This window comes from Eucyclogobius newberryi, unplaced genomic scaffold (genome assembly GCF_026437365.1).
Source record: "Eucyclogobius newberryi isolate DKJ021-1_F unplaced genomic scaffold, fEucNew1.0.hap1 SCAF_21, whole genome shotgun sequence".
Lineage (NCBI taxonomy): Eukaryota > Metazoa > Chordata > Actinopteri > Gobiiformes > Gobiidae > Eucyclogobius > Eucyclogobius newberryi.
The window spans coordinates 10,448,507-10,461,285 of NW_027315846.1; the positions used below are offsets into that span (position 1 = coordinate 10,448,507).

Sequence of the window (12,779 nt, forward strand, 5' to 3'; positions counted from 1 at the left end):
GTGATGGACGCATTAGGGATAGAATGAGAAATTGCCTAAACTTTGCGTAACATGGGATTTATCCACATCAAAAACGATAGAATCCAGAGAAGACGTTGAACAGGATTTTAGCAGCAAAACAAGCACAATATTACTTAAGAGTTACTTATGTTGGAGGATAATTTCTGTTACTTTATGTACACATTACACATAAGCATAGAGGGAAAGAAAATAAATTATATATGATTATAGCTGGTTTTGAGTCGAGTGAACCGTTTGGTGGCAGCATAACACCAGCCACGGATTCTTAGCAGGAAATGATGGAGAATAAAACCACTAGAACAAGCTGCACCTTCACAAATGCTGTGAGCGCTCAAAATGTCCTCAACTCTGCTCATTTCTGCTGCTGCATTCTGTCTGTATTTTTCATGTAAGGCTCAGATATTTGCAGTTATAATTTAGTTTAGCTAAATCATGTTAATCCTTTCTTTTTGTGCAAGATGAACTTAATCTTTAAAGTGCTTTTTGTTTAAATCTAGATTCAATATTTCTATTTTTTGACAAAGTTAGTTGAGATTTGTTCTGATCCTGGTTTTGTCCACATTTTAATCTATGTTTTGTTCTAATATAATGCCAAATATTTTCATAAATTAGACATTTTGAGTCATCATTTATCCACAACTAATTTTAAACCTTTCTATCTTTACAGATGTGACAGCGGCTGCAACATTTAAGCAATCTCCCCCAATAATAGTGAACCGCGGTGCTGAAGTCTCCATAGAGTGCAGCCACAACGATGATTCCCTCACTGTTATGCTCTGGTACCAGCACCGGCCGGACACTCTGTCTATGATGCTGATTGGATACACTTATGTGGGAAGTGAACAATATGAGGATGAACTTGAGAATCAGTTTAAGATGAAGAGGCACAACACACTGTCTGGCTCTCTCACGGTGCTCAGTGCAAACACCTCACACTCGGCTGTGTACTTCTGTGCAGCAAGTATCACAGTGATGAGAGGTAGAGCCACTCCCAGCTCAAAACCTACTGCACACACAATACAAGAACCAGACTGTGGCAACGATTCAGTGTCTAAGTATCAAACACTGTTCATCTATTACTACATATATATGGGTTAGGATGGAATAAAAAATATTTTACAGTGGCAGAATGTGACATCCAGAAAAAAATGAGTTAAATTTTAGATTCTTAAATTCTTTATTACAATGATGAAAATACTACCTAAATAGTCTGATTAGGTACATTAGGTCTTCACGTTTTAAGGAAAATCAAAGGGAATAAGAAAATGAGACCATGAGAAATCATCCTCACGAGCCATAAAGAGACAAGCAGAACCTGTAAACCAGGACGAGGGGGCGTATCAACTCTCTCACACCTGGTGTACAGTTCTGAAATCAGACTGTAGATGGTGCTGTCGTCCTCCTGCTCCAAGTAGGAAGAAATCTGTTAAAATCAGCTGAGAAGACAAGTCACAGTCACACCAGCGACAGTTCTGAGGATGGCAACACAAATACAGCTCTGACTATAAGAAATACTACCTAAATTTGAATAAAACCTTAAAGGACAAGGCCCCCAGCTCAAAACCCCTCACACAAAGAGGAAGGACTTACTGCACCAACTCCTACTTCTGTTTTGTGATTTAAATTATAGTTTTACAATACTAATGTCACAACACTGGTTTAAAAGAATATATAATTTATTCATTATAAATAGGTTTTGGGTGGAAGATGTTTTGTGTTCAAGGGCTTTATAAATTCTGGTAAAACAACTGGAGAAGAGATGGCATACGTCTTTAAAAGGTATTACTAAAAACCAAATACAGAATCAAGAAAAAAAAAAAATGTGTTAGTTTGACAAGATAAACTATATTATATACTATAAGAAATTGGAAGGATTATTTACACCATTCTTTTCTATTGCAAGATTGAAATGCAAGGTAGGGTAAAAATATTGTACAGAAAACTGGATGATTGATGTGTCTGTGCAATATAACTATTATATAAAGAGTCATTGATTTATTGTATTTTTTTTCATTCCCTGTTTTTAGGATGAAAGTAGCAACTGTCATGGGACTACAGCACATTTTGCCTAATTTTGAAATATTTACAGAAAGGTTTATTACGGTAATATGCAATGTAAATAAATAAGTAAATAAATAAAATCTGTTTCCTTCTGAATTGTTATTTTGCCTTGGATTAGATTAATACATCTGCAATTATAAGACAAAAACTGGCGAACTCATGGCATGTTAAATACTGAAATATAAGGTCATAATCGACCCATGAAGGTGACAAACGTTGCACTGAAGTGTGGTGTAACTTTAGGCCCCTCCCTCACCCCTTAAAAGATCTAAAGTAACTGCATCATTTCATATTCAGACAGGACCTGAACAATCATGTTCTTTGTCAAACATGTCTAATAAGATTAAACTGCCTCTTGCTGTGATTGGATTCATTCTCACTTTATTTTCACGTAATGTTATTTGCTGCTCACAACGCTATATTTTAAACTTTAAAATGTTTGTCTTAATGTTGTTTTTTTTATTTTACAGATGCTGAAGCTATAAGATTTGACCCATCTGGTCCCATGATAGTGAACAAAACCACTACAGTACAAATAAACTGCCACCACGATGACAATGGCATGTACGTGATGCTTTGGTACAAACAGCTGGAGGACGGACAGTTGAAGTTAATCGTGTACAGCTACATCGGCTTTGACCCCGACTTTGAGAACGACTTTGTGAAGAGGTTTGTGATGAGCAGAGCAGACAGGCAGACAGGAGCTCTGAGCATCTCCAGCGTGAACTCCTCCGACTCTGGGACGTACTTCTGTGCTGCCAGTGCACAGTGATGTGGTTAATCTGACTCTGATACAGAAACCTCCTGGATCACGTTCAAAACTCAGAAACACATGTTAAAGCTGAAATGAGACAGTTTGAGCAAGTTTGACTAGTCAGTGTCCCACAACTATGGTCCCAGGGTCCGATTCCTGGATTAGAGATGGACAGTGGACATCGGCGCTGGTATTGGACAGTCCACTGTGGTAAAACGTCTAAACTGCCTTTAGTTAAATAAAATACTCAGGGACAGGCCTGTCATGAGAAGAGATAATCTACTACATTCTGATTCAATCATTCAAACAAAAAATATATATAAATGTAAAAATATATATTCAGCAGTGATACATTTCCACACACGTTGCAGACGATTATGGTTATGATTGTAAATACTATATAAATAAAAATATAAAATCAGAATAAGAAAGATATAATGCCAAAGTAGATATACGTGATTAACACTGAATCAATTAGTCTCATTTAAATCAAACAAATAAGACTTTTTGTGAGCATCAAGACCCAAATGACCAAACTGTGATACACTGAACGTTGTCACCAGTAGGAGGCGCTGTTTGCCCTGCACAAAGCCTGTATCAGCTTGTGTAGATGTGGAGCATAATCTATTTAAATAACTGCAGCACAATATTCTGCACTGAAGCTGTAGGAGCTGGTAATAACTTGTGACTATGACTATGATGAAATTAAGTTTTCTATTGATTTTAATCTTTATTTGTAAGAAAAACTATTATATTATTCACAATTACAGATGTCACGGCTGTATCATAATGTACAGTGTGTGTGTCTTTTGTCTCTCAGAATCCTGCCTCACTGTGACTATCCAACAACATCAAGATTTTCAGTGCCACGTTGGAGAAATTGCATCTTTTTTCTGTATTCATGAGCAAAAATACCACCACTACATGTACTGATACAGACACAGTATTTCAGAGAGTAAAATGACGTTGATGGCGTATTCTGTCTGTAAAAACACATCCACTATCGAGTCCTTTCACAAATACTCACTTTATTAAGGCCGTCTGTGTTTGAATCCTGCCTGATTATAAATAATGTGACAAAAGAGGATTGGGCTGTTTTACTGCGATTCCAGTCGAGCAAAGTGACTCAGGGAAACACTGATGCTTTACAAAACCTCATTTTGATAAAAACATAGACTACATTAAGGATGAAGTAAGTGTAAACTATTAAACATATCCATTCATTTCAGTATTTCTGTTTAAATAAATTATAGGAAGCTTTGAGGCAAAAGTACATGATATAAATGAACAGACAAACCCTCACCACAAATGTGAGATAAGCAGGTGTTGTGTTAGTGTCTATAAACCTCAGTCATTCACACACAATAGACACAACACACTGTCATTACCTTGTTAGACTGGAGATATAACTAATAATGTCATCTTTGTAACTATCAGCATAGATGTTGGATCAATGTATTTGTCTTAAGATGTGAGATGATAACAGTTTAAAGTATGAGAAGACACTGCCCTCTGTTGGGAGGAAATAGGATTACATTTAGAGATATTAAAGGGTGAGGGGGGATGGTGATGCGTGCTTGCCCTTATGACGCGGTCTTGCCCCTCCGCCCGTCAGTTTGGAGATTCGAGGAAAGGAGATAGTCTGTAATATAGCTAAACACTGCGGGAATCAATCAAAAAAACACTCTGGGTACATATATGAAGCACAAATAGCAATGTAAGAAGGTTAAAAGCTCTGAAAAGTCGATTTTGCATGTTATGGGACCTTTAAACTCACAACAACATTTTACTATGTAGACGATTTAATACAGACCACTTATATAGTAATTCATAATAGGTTATATTTTCCTATTTTCTTTCATTTTCTTTTATTATTTATGGATCAGCCATATTGTTTAAAACATAATACATCAGGCCTGTGGTCACAGATTTATTTGTATCTAAAGAATATGATATAATTGGCTTTTACTCAATTTAGGATGTGTGATCTATAACATGTATATACAGTAAAGACAACTTGATAGCTTGAACCTCTAGCTTTGTGTTTATCATTTGATGGCAAGTGTGATACAATTTTACTTTTGTACATAGAAAAGATAACTTGAAGGTTTAACATTGACATAAATGAGTGTAATTAAGCAGTTCCTTCAGTTTCAGAACTGTGTATCTGGGCCTCAAAACCCCAGCCATGGACACAATGGATGGATCACTTTGGAACATACTTCTGGCAGCTGGAAGAAGACATCACAAAACAATGGATGATACAAATCACCACCAACACCATCATCAACATAATGCGATATGGAAAAAAAGAATAATAACTTGTGGAAATTGACACATTTGACCAACAATGGACTAAATGTCTCTGGTCTTGCTTATGTTTTTGTTGTTTTATGTGTATGTTTATGGGGCAGTGATCAGGCTGCACAATCCATCAATCCTACAAGAGTCTGTAGTGTTCAAATAAAGACGCCGTCCTCCAATATAAAGTGAGAAGAAAACTCCTCAAAGTGTGCACTAGATCTTTGTCTCATGTGATTGGATCTGAGGTGTGGCCAGGAAACGTGTCACTTCCTGATCCTTCAAACGCTGCTCTCTCTGTTACTAAACGTGTTCCCACTTTGTGTTTGATTGACATGATGCGTGAGCGGCGCACAGCTGCTGCTCCTCTCTCTCCTCTGTCTCTGATGTGAGCTTTTTGTATGAAGTCTTTTCATGGTGGGGACAGGGGGCACCGTGATACACTCCTATAGAGGCGCCGTACAAAAACCTCTGAGCTCTCACACAGGGCTGCTCTCACTGCACTGGGACAGGAACAGAGAGACACAGGACAGGGACAAGCCCACATGGACACAACCCTCGCTCTGAACGGGACATTTCACTCACTGAGGACACTGGGATATGATAAAGACAATTATTCTATGAAGTAGAAGTCAAATATATGTGACAGAGAGACGTATGCAGCATGAAGACAACAGATAAAATATGTAACTGTGATGTTTGGACACTTTTGAATGAGATATTGTAGTTTATTGTAGTTTAACTTGTTCATGAATGATTATGGATGGATTATTATTTGATTTGTCTGAACAGGTTTGAATTTCTGAGCATTTAAACGTTTGAAATTGCAGAATGTTTTGAGCTGTGAGTATTGATCTGCAGGAACAGTGTGATCGACACAAGCTGCTTACTTCGGACCAGGCTCCAGACTCACTGTTCTAGGTAAATATTCACTGTATTTTATAGTTTGGGTCCGAATGCAACGCTTTGGAAACAGTTGAACAAGCAGAGAAAACGAGGGCTTTAAAGCCTTTGATGACTTCACTGTGACAACATGAACGAAGCCTCCTTTGGGCAAGGAACCAAGCTGACTGTTCTGGGTACGTTTGATCCTTTATTTGTGATACTCAAAGCCAGAGTCAAATGTGAAATACAAGTACTGACTTGTAAAACAGTACAAAGATGCCATTATGTGTGGTTTGAGTTTGATGCTGGGAATTCTTTCACTGTGACTCTGGCACTGAAGCTTACTTTGGACCAGGAACCAAATTGACTGTTTTAGGTAAGTGTTGGGATGAAAAAAACTAAAAACACAGTTGGATTATTACAAGATATGAGCTTAAGATATAATGTGATTAAGAAATTGTTTTGATATCACGCTTGAGCTTTGTACTAACTATGAAGTGTATTTTGGCCAAGGGACCAAACTGACTGTTGTGGGTGAGTAGAACCAACGACGTGTTAAAAAAGCTTTGAAATAATCACTCAATAATGCATCTAAATCCATTTAAATGTGTAAACTGACTATATTATAAAATGACTAGTTGGATATGTGATTTAGTTTGGACACTAAGAAAATTCATTATGTTTTCGGCTCAACTGAAGCAAACTTTAGCAAATGAACCAAGTTAATCGTTTTAGATAAAGACAAACTAATGTAGACTTCATGAATCATCATTTATTGATCAAAATTGCCACCTGCCTGTAAGAAATAGAGTTCATAATGTTACTGAAGCAGAAAGGTAAAAGTGTGTGGTTTTTGAATAGTTGAGTGGCTCTGTGCTCATACGACAACACTTACTTTGGACCTGGCTCCAGACTCACTGTTTTAGGTAAGAATAAGAATATATTCATTTAGAAGAGTTTTGAATGATAAACTGATCGTGTTACACTCTTGTCGTTACATTGTTCTGGTTATAAAATCTTTTAATTCAAGCTTTTGAAGTTGAAGTTGTGCAGATTGTTAGTAGATAAATACAGTTGTATCTTGTGAAACTATTGCCGCTATAAATAATTGGCTCATTGCCGAGTTTTTGCGGCGTCGACTCTAGTTTAACAGGTTGATAGTGTTCAGATGTTTACTGTGAACTACCAGGCAGAGGCTCACTTTGGACCAGGGACTAAACTTACCGTCTTAGGTAAGAACAACATAAATCTACCGTTCTAAAGATGTTTCATTGTTCAACGAAATATCTTAATGTGACAATTTGAAGAAATAAAGAAAGAAGCAAAACTTTACCAAGATTCATGGTAAAATGTTCAACTAAAATGATAGTAATAGTCTAATAACAATCTAAATGTAAAGACATAAACTGTAAAAACATTATTTTCTGATGAGATTTGCTTCTGTAAAGTTCCTTGCGGCTGATCAATAAAACGTGCAGTAAATGTTTAAAAGATTCCAGGCTCAAAATGTACAATATTGAGAACATGAATCAACTGAAACAACTTTATCATCGATATCTTGTTCTGTCTATTGTTTGAGAGGTTTTGGATTATAAATAGGGACGTCACTATATCAAATGATTACGATTATTGTGAGAAAAACACAATATTATTCATTATTCACGATTACTGAGACCAAACAATTGTGAAATCTTTCCGTTGTCTAACGCATGACTATTCCTCATATTTGTGATCAGATTTACAAAATTGTACATTCTGAATGACAAAATAAAGTTAATGTGACACAAACAGCAATTTCCTTATATTCAGATGCAGTTTTCAGCTATAAATTGAAGTAAAAAGACACATTTTGCTTCTAACATCGTCATAATTATAACTTTTTAGTTCTCACAATTATACTGTGGCTTGAATAATCACGCATATCGATTATTTGAATAGTCTTGACATCCTTTATTATAAATCACTGATATACACTACTAGTTTTTGCTACTTTGTCAAAATGTGCTGATATTGCTGTAAAAAAACGTATAAATTGCACACATTCTTCTTCTTCTCATCTCTGCAGAGCCAAACCGCACGATCACTCCACCAAAAGTGACAATCTTCCAACCGTCCAAAAAAGAGGGTCCCAAAAAGACCCTTGTGTGTGTGGCCAGTGGTTTCTACCCGGACCATGTGACCGTTGACTGGGTCATTAATGGACAGAATGTGACAGGGGTGTCTAAAGACAGCGCCCCCCAGAGGAAAGGAGAGTACTACACCATCAGCAGCCGGCTCATGATTCCCCCTGAAGAGTGGTACAAACCAACAAACACATTCAAATGTAATGTGCAGTTTTTCAATGGGACGCACTACACACATCACTTTGTGGAGATTAAAGGCATTGAAGGTAAATCTAAATGTTTGTTAAGGTTAATAAAATGCATTGGTGTTTGGTTCTCAATGATCTTTGTTTCTACAGGAAAAACAGAGATCACGCGAGGTATGTAATTCACACTGTTGTTTAAACCCCGGTTCAATCCTGGTTCAGTCCTAATTCAGTCCAGGTTTAGTGTAATCATGGTTTAGACCTAACCCACAATAGAAATGATCATCCATAAAGATTGAATTAGTTTTGGGTAAAACTTCAGTACGTATTTAGTATTGATTCAGATGTGGTTTGCTTATGGTTCACTTCCGGCCAAATATAGATCTAATTTTAGCCTAAGTTGGACATGTTTAAGTCATGTTGGTAATTGTTCAGATCAATATTATGAACAAAAAAGAATAACTGCCTAGTGAGAATTTTGGATACAAAAATATAACGTGTTTCTGTTATCTGGCCGTTTATGACCGATTAACTTTGTATTTTCATTCAGAAAGTTTGATTCCATAAAGCTGGTCACACACTAGAACAAGTGTGAATAGGTTTGGTCAGGATGTAAATAATCATGAGTGAAAATAATAACAGTTGCCACGGTGACATCCTGGTTCACAATGTGTCTGATTTGTGTGGTTGCTCAGAACAGTACATGATGACCACACAAGCGGGCAAACTGTCCTACACTGTTCTGATCGTCAAAGGCCTCGTTTATGGAGCCTTTGTGGGGGCTCTGGTCTGGAAACTTCAGGTCGGTCTCACAACATCAGAAATATGATCGAATAAAGACTCATTTATTGTTTGAATATGTTTGTGTTTGACGTTATATAAATCTCTGTATTTTGGGTTTCAGGGAACAACTGGAAAACAGTGAGTGAATTAGAGAAATATGACAATTATTCACATTTATCACACTTTGTGCTTGTGGAAATGTTGATCTGATGCAATGTAAATGTCAAGCTGCTGAATTTAAACTGCTTTTTAATGCTATTTTCTTTTTCCTTGACCAAAGCCATCTGCAAATTATAATATTCTGATATGGCTTTTTTTTCTTTTGTATCTTTTTGAAAATAAGTTGTTTTTTATAACTATTGTTTAAAAGTCCTATTCTGTGGTGTGAATTGTATCAGTCAAATTTTACAAAACAATGCATATTTAGCTCTTTTACTTCAATATATTAACCCCTGAAGTACTGCAAATATTCAGTTGTAATTGATGTATTTCTGTGAGTTGTGTTGTAATGAGAGAAATAAATGGTCTGAAAATCCACTCAAAGCCATTATTTATGAAAAAATCTCTACATGTTGTGTTAAAATGCTCTGCAAATGGATGATTCATGGTTTTAGGTTCATACTATTACATATAAATTGTCAGAGTTGGATATAGAAGGTTTAGAAAGTCAATGTTGAAGACAGACAAACCATAATGTCAGTCCATAAATATATTCTTTAGTCTTTAATTAGAACAATTGTACACGTAACAGTCAAATGCCTTGCAAAGCTGAAGTTTTGAAGTCAGTGCGTGGAAAGTCTGACAGGAAGTGAGCTGTGGTGTCGGAAAAACCCAGTTGAAGCGGTTGTTGACGTGAAAGGCGTTGTGTGAAGGTGCAGGAGACAGGACGTGGTCACAGCAGCTGCAGCAAGCGCCCTGCGCAACAAGCGGCTGCTAATCTGACCTCTATCTATGCAGCATGAGCAACACAAGCAAACAAACAAATACAGCTGCTCATTTGTGTCAACCATTATACACTTTGTCTTATCATGGAGGCTATTGTCAGGTGCAGCTTTTGATTCATTTAGAGACATGTTTCCCACCATTTTGTCCTCCTTTGTGTTAAACGTAGAACTATTCTTTTCTCATGGATATTTTAGACTTTTCTTTGTCATTATTGAAGATGTAAATCCCAGTTCATCTTAAAAAACTCATCAAATGAAATATTAGCGTCCCACACCCTGCACGAGTTTGCTTCAAAAGAAAGTAGATTGTGTCCAAACATTGTTTCTTGACATCTAATTTACTTTTCACCTTCTTATCTCATCATAAAGTGTCTCTGGAGATGTTCGTCCCATAAGAACTATTAGACCACAAAGCCACAAGCATTAAAAACAATGTAGGCCAAGGAATCTCAATCTCTTAAGTACCAAGGCCTTTCATAACTGCAAATAATATTGCAATAAACAGGAAAAAAATGGAAGATCACTGCACCACGGAATAATCAAAAATGTCCCCATAAAACCTTGTCTAAATTAACTACATTGTGTATATAATATAATAAAGAGATGATTTGTTTTTATTGTCAAAACACAACTAAACCACTAACCTTCTTTATTCTTCTTCTGTGATTAACAATTAACTTATCTTTATTCTCTGGATCAGCGGTAAATACACTATGTACAAATTGTTGGTATAAGAAAAGACAAACATTAAACTTTAACTAACATTTTACCTGAAGCAAACTCCATATTTGACATGCAGCAGTAATCTGTGATCACTCTCTGGGTTCAATCATGAGCTGGATGTACTTTTTGGTGCCGACAGCTCAGTTTACATTATTATGGGAGTTTTGGCAGGACACACATCAAAGCATTTGTTTCATTGGTCAAATTTGACATAAATGGATTCAGAGTGTTTAATGTGAGCAGAGGCAGATGAACAGACACGATGCAGCTGCAAACTCACACCACAAACAGCACATTTCAATAACCGAGAGATTTTATACTCAAATTAGTATTGAACTGATTGAAATTGAGTATCGAACGTATATGTTTTAAAATATTTACATAATTGGACTTTTCCTGACTGGTAAGAATGGCCACTAATCAGCATCCAGACCTTTCTTTAGTATCAAAGTTGAGAAATGTTTGTACATCAGATTTATTACACCAGATTTATTACAACATCACAGAGAAAAGTGTTGTTACCATTGAGCAGAACAGATCCAAGAACATAAACATATGAGACATGATTGTTGAAGGAGTAGAAAGTAATTGTACCTTTTTTGTGTGTACATTTCTTCACCTCACTGTGAAGCCCTATGGTCAGACGGAGGTTTAAGATTCAACCTTCCGGCCGTTTATGATGGAGTTTTGAATCCCTGGAGAGGTAGACCAGGGAATTCGGAGGCTAATCAGGGACTCAGTGAGGAGGGAGCGAAAGCCAGGTTACAATAGGAGGCTGATAGCCCATTATAGGACTGATAGTAAACATAGAGGTTAGTTTGATAGTAAACAAAGAGGGTTGATTTCAAGTGAAACTAAAAACACCCTTTATCAGGAATCACAATATGAAAACAAGAAAATTTTGATTTTATTTTTTGGAGGGGGCATGTCTCCCACCACTACAGTGTCACAGCAAAGAAGAATTCAAACCAAAATATGACATCTTTTGAACAAGCAGAAGTCCTCTAAAAGTATTTCAAAACAGGAAAAGTCATGTGACTGAAACCCAGGAACAAAGCACAACACCTCATGTCCACTAGGGGGCAGTCACTCATCTGTCATGTATATTCATATGGAGCACTGTCAAAGGGTTCATCATTATAACATGCACCTCTCAAAGGGGAAGCAGACACAAACATGGCCAGACATGTCCTTGTCTTTTTACTGACGCTGGTTTGTCTGAATAAAAAGGGTAAGACCAGTTTAACAACACAACAACACAACAACACAACAATTTATTGAACATTTACCTTGAAAGTAAAGTCTTGTTTTGACACAGGTCACGCCGCAGATAGAGATGTCACTCAGTCAGACATGCTGTGGACCACTGAAGGGGGAAATGCCACTGTGCACTGCCAGCACACTAAAGGAGCCCTTTATTATCAAATGTACTGGTACAGACAGAGACCTGGAGAACACATGAGACAAATTGTATTTACTACAACAACCACTTCCAGTTTTGAGCCCGATTTTAAATCCGAAAGATTCAAAGTCACAAAACCTAATGCAGAAAGTGGCACATTGACCGTGGAAAAGCTGCAGCCTGTAGACAGAGGAGTTTACTTTTGTGCCGTCAGTGAACACAGTGACACAAACTCATTTAAAACATGAACAAAAACTCAACAAAACTGAAAGAGAGGATACACCTGCAGCATTTGGCACACACTCAATATACTGTAAAGTGGTTATGGCAACGTGACGTGGAAAAGAGTTATACAAACATCAGATAGTTGCTTAGAGTTATGTGACTATATGATTATATTAAATGACTTGAAAATGTGTTTCTGCCATTGCAACTTAAGATATGGTTCAGTTTTGGCTCATTTGTGTGAACTATTCTTTGAAAATAACAGATAATGTACAGAATTTGATATTAGTTCTCCCATTTACATGACCTTTAAATGATAAATCATATGTTATGCCCCGATATTCTTTATTTTTACTTGAGTCAAGGTTAAAT

The 12,779-nt window shown here is 36.7% G+C and overlaps 1 protein-coding gene across 1 annotated transcript; it reads left to right on the forward strand.

Moving 5' to 3' along the window:
- Window positions 1-51: 51 nt before the first annotated feature.
- Window positions 52-9,364, forward strand: LOC140370996 (M1-specific T cell receptor beta chain-like). The gene is made up of 8 exons (XM_072458273.1): window positions 52-94; window positions 689-1,000; window positions 2,553-2,845; window positions 7,176-7,254; window positions 8,088-8,411; window positions 8,484-8,504; window positions 9,026-9,132; window positions 9,235-9,364. Exons 1-8 carry the CDS (start codon window positions 52-54, stop codon window positions 9,253-9,255), a joined length of 1,200 nt encoding a protein of 399 aa, XP_072314374.1. The 3' UTR covers window positions 9,256-9,364.
- The last annotated feature ends 3,415 nt before the right edge of the window (window positions 9,365-12,779 follow it).

Coding starts and splice junctions, on each gene's coding strand:
- LOC140370996 (XM_072458273.1), top strand. CDS start 52: ATGGGATTTATCCACATCAAAAACGATAGAATCCAGAGAAGAC. Junction 1,001..2,552: donor AAGTATCACAGTGATGAGAG/GTAGAGCCACTC, acceptor TTTATTTTACAG/ATGCTGAAGCTATAAGATTT. Junction 2,846..7,175: donor CGTACTTCTGTGCTGCCAGT/GCACAGTGATGT, acceptor CTAGTTTAACAG/GTTGATAGTGTTCAGATGTT.